Below are 8,060 nucleotides of genomic sequence, written 5' to 3'. Positions count from 1 at the left end.
AAAAGAGTTGTGATTTTCTAACATACGCCCCCATACTGCCCTGTGGGATGGGCTAGAACCATAGATTTTCCCTCTTGAGATACACTACTGTACATCCCTATAAATATGTGTAGTTGTATATCCTGAGGAAAAGAATCTATGATTTTAGCACATGCCACGTCAAGGGGTGTGTGGGTCAGAGGGGCGTTAGAAAATCATTATTCTATCAAAACGTTGTTTCAGTGAATTTTTATTTTGGGAGTACAGCTCTTTGACGACCCACCTTTTTAGCAAGAATGCTCCATTCTATCTTTATGATAGTCTAGAAATACTTGGAAGTGCTCACTTTCGTCATCTCGAGTCTATTATATATAAGAATAGAGAAATTGAAAAAAATGTTGCCCATAGAGCTGAATGTTGGATGATTAAGAAACATTGTCCTACTAAATTGAGCGTAAAATAGATTTGGATGTGGATATGGATGAGTGGAAAGATCGAAAGATAAAATTAAAAATAAAGTCATTTGAGAAACTGTAACAATAGCTCCATTAAACAATAAACTAAGAGTCATTTAGATGGTTTGGGCATGTTCAATGAAGGCAAATTCAGTTGAAGGCCACTCTAATAAAATTCTATCTGATCTTATGGAACCATCGCAAGCGCCACAAAGCAGCTCTACGTTTGTAGTGAAACATCATTAAAAAAAACTAGAAATCGAACTATTTTATGACCAAAATCAACATGTTAGGTGGGTCACATAAAAATACCAGCTAAAGTTCTTTTCTAACCTTGGTTTGCAAATTTCTTACTTCGACTCGCACCTTCCTTATATGACAAGGAACACTATTGATCATAATTCTCAAACCAAGAGTTATCATTGCTCGGAGTTCAATTTTTTAGGTGTACTTATTGTGGGTATCCCCACCCTTTGGGTGAGACTAATCCCATGGTCACACGCAGTGCCTCCTTGGAAAGTCCTACGTGTAACTGATTGAGTCGAGGGTCAACCGGACCCTAGAGGGTGGCCCCAAGGAATTCATAACTTCGTGGGGTTTCAAACACTTGACCTACCCTTCCTGAGGAGCTTATCAAGGTTCGGCTTGTCACTAGGCCAAACCCTTGGGGTTATGCTCGAAGTTCAAATTGAAACGAAAGGTCTCAAGTGAAATACTCCAAGACAATCTGAAATGTTCATAATGTTTCAGAGTCAATATTTCATTCAGGTGGTAGCCAAAACTGGAATGTTCATAGCTTTGCTAGAGAGAGTCTTGCATGAGGATTTTATTCAAACGAAAAGAAATTAGTAAGTAGGAGAGATACAAATAAGCTTTGCCATTTATCATTCTATAACAAAGGCCAACCACAAAAGCTAGAGAAAAACATAGGGAGTAAAAAATCATCCCTTTTATGTATCAAAAATAACAATAGCTTGCAATCTAAACAATAATTCATACCCAAATAGTATAATGGTACTTACCTTAACACTTCAATTTGCATCTTCGACTAGAAGTACAACTTGGTTTCATTGCTTCATTCTTTGCCATCAGCGGCACGAAGTGAACCAAGTTGAACCGGTGCTTGTGTCCCCACAACTTTGGATGACCCATAGACCGAGAGATCAATGCCCTTCCCCTTCTCTTTTTCAATCTGTTCTTTGATCCAAAAGTATGTGACCCTCAGCCCATCCTACAAAAAATTAAGAGAAAAAATGTTGTCTAGTTGTTAAAAGCAAGTTGAATGAATGAACATGAAATGAAAGCCAAAATACTACATGTAGGTACCTTGAGTCTCATAGTTGGTGCCCAACCAAGCTTCTCTTTAATAAGAGTGTTGTCTGAATTGCGACCACGAACACCCTCTGGCCCGGGAATGTGATGGATGGGTAGCTTCTTGTTATCAAAGCTGAGCACAATCTCAGCCATCTCATTCATGCTAACCATCTCATCACTTCCAATGTTCACGGGCTCCCAGAAGTCTGACTTTGTCAACCTACATAAAATATTTGATTCCAAGAAAATAAATAGTCAGGATGTTGAGCAAAACTTCAACATGATGAAAAATAAAATGAATTTTGATTCCAAGATTTCAATCTGATGAATTACCACCCGGACTTCAGTCTTTAATGAGAAACTAACAAAAAAAATGTCTTGTATTTTGTTGTGCTATGCAGAGCTGCGGGGTATGAAAAGGGCACCCGTGTAATATTTTCTTATGGGGTTTCTGTTTTGGGGAGTTTTTACATGTTTTGGTAACTCCCGGTTATATAAATAGAGATCTCTAGGGCCGTAAAACTTATGAGAAAATAGTGATTGTTCTTCTTCTGTTCTGTGGACGTAGGCACAGTGCCGAACCACATAAATCATTGTGTTTGTGCGATTGTGTCATCTTTGTTATTTCGATTATTTCACACCCTCATCTTCATCCTCAATATTCTCTCTCCTTCACAACCTTCAAATCTAAAGGACAAGATATGTTTTTTGGGAGGTTGAATGATGTTGGGTTTTCGGAAGAAAAATCAAAGGTGTTTGGCAATAGGTTGAAGACAAGGTTGGAAAAAAAGCTACGCTCGAGACTGCAAAAAAATCCGCAGAGGTACCTCAAAATTACCCTTTATTTACTTATTTTGTGTTGGGAGGGAGCAAACACTCAACCTCACAGTTAAAGAAGGGGAAATAAGGCAACATCAAGTTGAGTTGGGGGGCTAAAACTCAACAAAATTTCTAGTCCAAAATACTGAAGCGTTATAAGAAGACGACGAAGAAAATTTTCATTTGAGATGCTAAACAATTACCTTAGTACACCTTCTACACATTCATCAATGAAGGTGAATGATCGGGTCTGCAGTCCATCTCCCCACATCTCAAACTTATCAGTAGATGTAAGTGCCTTCCTACAGAATGCAGCCGGTGCCTTCTCCCTCCCACCTAATAGTGAATAAGAAGGAAATAGCATGTATAAATAGAAAGTCAAAACAATAAAATTATATGGGGATGTAAGAGAATGTAATCTACCACAATTCGTAGCTTACCTTTCCATGTTCCGAAGGGGCCGTAAATGTTATGGAACCGTCCAATACGACACTCAATTCCAAAGTCCTTGGTGTAGTGCTTGCACAATTCCTCAGTTGCAAGTTTCTCTAAGCCGTAAGCATCTTGAGGCTACAATATGACCACATAGATTATGTAATAGAAACCAAATCAATGCAAGGAAAGTGACTTATTCATCCCGGAAATATCTTCCTTTGATCGAGCGGATCATACAAGAATTGACATCAGTGAGAGGATTCTTAAGAGATGCACTAGGAACATAGAAAGAACTACAATATGGGTGGAGGAGGCAAGAGTCATCGTCAATGATGCATAGGCTGTCAAGGATAGCTTAAAGGTCCTAAAAGTTCACAAGAGGAGAAAAGGAATCCTTAAGAGGTATGCTTTCTTCTTCAACTATAAATCAATCTACGATTTGCAAGTATCTCAAGTCGATCATGAATCAAATATGTGAGCTTTCTTGATATCAACCATACAAAGGTAGAAAAGAGATGAGATCTTTCGAAATTTCTACAAGAGGGCATCTTATATTGTTAGTGAATGTGATCTTGTCAATTGGGAGGAACATATAAAAAGGCGATTGAACAAACGTTGATCACGGGGGATTGGGGTCTCCTCAAGATTTTGATTTTTAGTATCGTATGCTGGCATGAGTAGGACTTTTCTTGGTAAGATACTTTAAAACCCTGATGTTGCTGCAAGCTATTTTGAATGCAATGCTTGGGTTCATGGATCTCTACTATCAGAGTGTTCTTACGAGTCACAATCATTATCATAAACCTATAGTAAGTCCTCCATGATCAACGTTTCTTCAATCGCCTCTATAACTTCCTCCCCACTGAAAATATTGCGTTCGCTATCAATATAAGAACTCCGCCTCTTGTGTAATAGAATTTCGAAAGATCTAGTTGTTCTCTTCCTTTGTATAGCCAATGTTCAGAGCACTAACGTATTTGATTTGTGATTTGCTTGAAATTCTAACACACTTCAGCTTGAGTTCTGGAATAGTTGAAGAAGAAAGTAGACCTCTTAAAGATTCCCCTCATCCTTTGACAATAAGTAATGACCTTTAAGGTACCAATGACATCCCCATAGCATGAACAATAACTCTTGCAGCTTCCACCCATATCTTCGCTCTTTCATCTAGTTCTTGACCCATCCCTTCCACATCTCTCAAGAATCCTCACATTGATGTCAATTCTTGGATGACCACCCTCTGAATCAGGTGTGCCCCTTGATCGAAAGGAAGTTATTTCTCAAGAAAATTTCTTGAACGACAAACCTCGGCGGGCCAAGCATCGGACTCCTTCAAGCTAACATTAGTCTCCAATTGCTTAAATTCAGGATAGATGCATGCACTAGAGGCATAAAAGAACCTGCAGAGCAACACAAACAAGTTAATTTTCAGATTCAAGAACAAAAAACATATATATAGCCACGATGACGAACCTCTTCACACCGTTAATTCTAGCAGCCTCAAGCATGTTGAAACTGATCATCGTGTTGTTATACATAATGACCGAATGGTTAGATTGGATGAAACCCATTCCTCCCATATCAGCGGCAAGGTTGAAGACATGGTCAACCCCAGAGGTGACCTTTAGACAATTATCCATAACCCTGAGATCGACAAGATGGAACTCATGACAAAACATGTCCTCCGTCATGTGTTCATTCTTCTTCCAGTCGGATGCAATGATGTAGTGTCCCTCGCTCTTCAAACGGCGGGCAATGTGGGAGGCGATGAATCCGCCAGCCCCAGTTATAGAAATTCGGAGCTTCTCGGAAGGCCAGTAAGGCTCCCTCTCCAATTCGGCGTAAGTGTAGTCTCCGTATTTAGCGCCATCGGCACTCCCCATTCTGCAAAACTCAAATAATTCAGAGAATGCAGCAAGAATATGAGTAGAAAATTAATGCTAATCGACATCTAATGGGGAAAATTAACATATTGAATCTAAAAAATAACATTAAAAAAACCAAATTTTATCCCCAATTTTCAATAATAAAACACTATCAAACACTACCAATTTAACCAAATATAGATTCATGAAGAAAAAAAAATCTAAATGAAACCCAAATTCATATGAAACCAAATGAAGGGTCTAAATCATAAAAAATAACTTAGAGAGATAATTGAGCCATTAGAGCTAGCAGAGAAAAGCAACTAATCAAGAAAATTGACAAACAAAAAATACCCATTAGAAATCAATGAACCTAAAAATCAGGGTTTCTTCATTCCAATAAAATACATCATAATTACAAGATAATTTAATAACAAAAATCCACCAAACCAAAGAAAATCATGAAAAAAAAATGAGAGAACTTGAATAAGAAAAAACAGAGCATTTGTATATGTCAAACCTTTACCTCCATCAAATCAACAAATAAAACAAAACCCACGACTCCAAATCACGCCATAAACAGATCATAAAAAACCCATTAAGCAAACATTCAGAGAAACAAATAAAACCACTTAAATTACAAAAATAATCACATAAACAGAGTAAATGAAACGAAATTCAAACAGAAACCACAAACCATTTTCTTTTTCCTACCTCAATAAGCTCGAATTCAAACCTCCCCACTCAAACTAAATCAGAGAAAAAGAAAAGAAGAAGCTTTATCGCTTGGAGATGATTGATCAAGTCTCAGGCTTTCAGCTATAACGTTCTTGCTAATTTATAGAGCAATAAAGGCCTCTCCTTATTTTCTCTTCTGAAGATGATAATTTACAAAAAGGGTATAATTCGACACTATGATCCTCGAGATACTTCTCTAATAGGAAATTGAACGGATACGAACTAAGGTGTGCTATACAGATTACTGTGAAATGTGAATCTTCCAGTTTACTCTAATAGTTTCCACTTTTGCCCTTTGTTTAGTACAAAATGTCCGTTCTTTTCTATTTTAATTTAAAATTGCGACCGCTTACCAATCAGCAATCATAGGCCAAATTGATTGGATTGGAAATAGCCACGTCTTAGTGGCCCCATTCTGTGATGGAGTGATTGGTGGGAATAGAAAATGACAGGTCTCAGGGTGGGACCTCCAAAAGATGGATATCTACAGTGAGATTTTAAAAATTTTAATTTATTAGTATATTCTATATTTTATTTTATTCAATTAAAAAAAAAAAACGAGTAGATGTTGAGTAAAAAATAAATATTCAAATTTTATTAAAATATAATTATTTTATTATAAAAAGTAAAATCAGTCAATATTTTTAAAATATTACACTCATCGTCTTGGATATTAGACGAAATGATGGGCAATTTATGATGACTCATTTCAGTCATCACGACCAGTTTTTAAATCACGTTTTATTTTTAATTAAAAAAACAAAACAAAAAAAAAGATTCTTATCTTTCTTGACGTGGGTTGTTGGATTTGGTGAATCCACTAGCTATATTTTAAATGTGAATAATTTATAGAGTCCTGCTAGGCGTAACATTGTGTGACATTTTTGACGTGAAAATGTGCAAGAATCATAGATGCTTTTCATTGAGATACGAGTAAAAAGTATTTATTGTTCTGTACATACCAATATCTTAAACTATGTCAATTTCAATGTTATTCTAGCACGACTCAATACATTAATACCTATATTTTCATAGGAAAATGTTGAACGCTAAAATATACATCGATTCTCACGTCACTGACGTGAATGTATGTATGGAATCATAGATGCTTTTCATGGTTATATGTGTACCTCCACATTAACAATGTTAGAATTGATGTACATTTCAAAGTTACTCTAGGACGACTCTTGTTCATATGATCCTTGGTATGGGTATTAGTTTAGGACTAATTTGCCCTTTTGTAATGAATTTTTTAAAAAATTTGAAGTGAAATTATCAATAACAGAAAAGGATTTAATATTATTATTATTATTATTATGCATATAGATGTATTATTTGATAATAATATATTGGAAAAGCTAATAAGAGTATAAAGCAATCTTTCAAGTGATTAATTATGGAAACAATAAAGATGATTTTTCATGGATAATTTTCCACCTTTAATCTGAATTACTTTGGTAAATAGGGTTTTGTAAAAGTGATCCCAACTAATGACATCTAATATTTGTCATTATTTAATGATTGTAAAGGCCATAATTATTGTTTGAATAAAGTTGAAATGACCTCAATATTGCACCTCTTATCATATATCTTGATTATACCTTGTATCGTACCTCATATCATATCGGTCAAAAAGTATCTATGGTTTCTACACACTTTCATGTTAGGATATGCGATATGAGGTACAATCTTGAGGTTATTTCTGTATTATTTTTTTCAATTGAGTGAAAAAGATATCTATAATTCCAAGGGGCGGAGTTAGCAAGGAGCTTGGAGAGCAATTGCATGCCCCCATAGGAATTTGAGATGGTCCTGTATTTTCAATTAAATTTGTCCCCCACTCCCTCATCTCCTTTCTCATTTGCCCCCACCCCATCACCTCCCTCCAATCCCATTGATCGGTTGTAAAATTTGATATATAAATAAAGATGTAAAATAAGACTTTGGGTAAGTCGAATTCGTTCCACAGGGACAGTGAAGATTCAAAGATTCATTCGGATTAAAACCATAACAGAGTTTTGAAACAGATTGATTTAAAAACAAACCAGATTTGTTGCACAAATAAAATGAAAATCAACTTGTAAATTGAAATCTAAACAGAAAATAGAGATTGAAAATATAAGAAAGAAGCTTAGAGAATTCAAGTCTACCATTGCAAGTCATCCAAAATACTATTTAATTATAAATATGACTCAATCCACGTAGCAAGTCATTGCTCATGGATCGAAAGATGATTCGATGTAACCATTGATTGGAATCTAAAGGTATCCATGAAGATCTCTAATCTAGTTATCCGACTTATACTCCTATTCGTCACAGATCATGAGTGTTCTTGAGCTTATCTAAGTAACACTCATTAAAGTTAAAATAGAAATGTAAGTTAGATGATCTTATCATGAAGAGTTTCACAGAATTAACATGTAAAATAGAAATAACGAATTAAAACAACATTAAT

General features: G+C 35.7%; 1 protein-coding gene across 1 annotated transcript; it reads right to left on the bottom strand.

The window, feature by feature from the left end:
• Positions 1-1,296: 1,296 nt before the first annotated feature.
• LOC147402220 (GDP-mannose 3,5-epimerase 2) lies at positions 1,297-5,742 on the bottom strand. Its single transcript, XM_086443794.1, has 7 exons — positions 5,582-5,742; positions 4,476-4,886; positions 4,309-4,402; positions 3,008-3,137; positions 2,771-2,903; positions 1,761-1,968; positions 1,297-1,665 (listed from the first exon to the last, which is right to left on the bottom strand). Exons 2-7 carry the CDS (start codon positions 4,883-4,885, stop codon positions 1,510-1,512), a joined length of 1,131 nt encoding a protein of 376 aa, XP_086299920.1. The 5' UTR covers position 4,886; positions 5,582-5,742; the 3' UTR covers positions 1,297-1,509.
• Between the last annotated feature and the right edge of the window lie 2,318 nt (positions 5,743-8,060).

This window comes from Akebia trifoliata, chromosome 5 (assembly GCF_017979445.1).
Source record: "Akebia trifoliata isolate Shusen 1 chromosome 5, ASM1797944v1, whole genome shotgun sequence".
Lineage (NCBI taxonomy): Eukaryota > Viridiplantae > Streptophyta > Magnoliopsida > Ranunculales > Lardizabalaceae > Akebia > Akebia trifoliata.
Note: the sequence above shows the minus strand (reverse complement) of the source record. Positions and strands in the feature narration are given on the sequence as shown.

Excerpts from the sequence above, each read along its gene's own strand:
- LOC147402220 (XM_086443794.1), bottom strand. The coding sequence starts at position 4,885 with ATGGGGAGTGCCGATGGCGCTAAATACGGAGACTACACTTACGCCGAA. Across the intron at positions 3,138-4,308 it reads CCGATGCTTGGCCCGCCGAG|CCTCAAGATGCTTACGGCTT; the intron begins GTTTGTCGTTCA and ends GTCATATTGTAG. Across the intron at positions 1,969-2,770 it reads TGTGTAGAAGGTGTACTAAG|GTTGACAAAGTCAGACTTCT; the intron begins GTAATTGTTTAG and ends TATTTTATGTAG.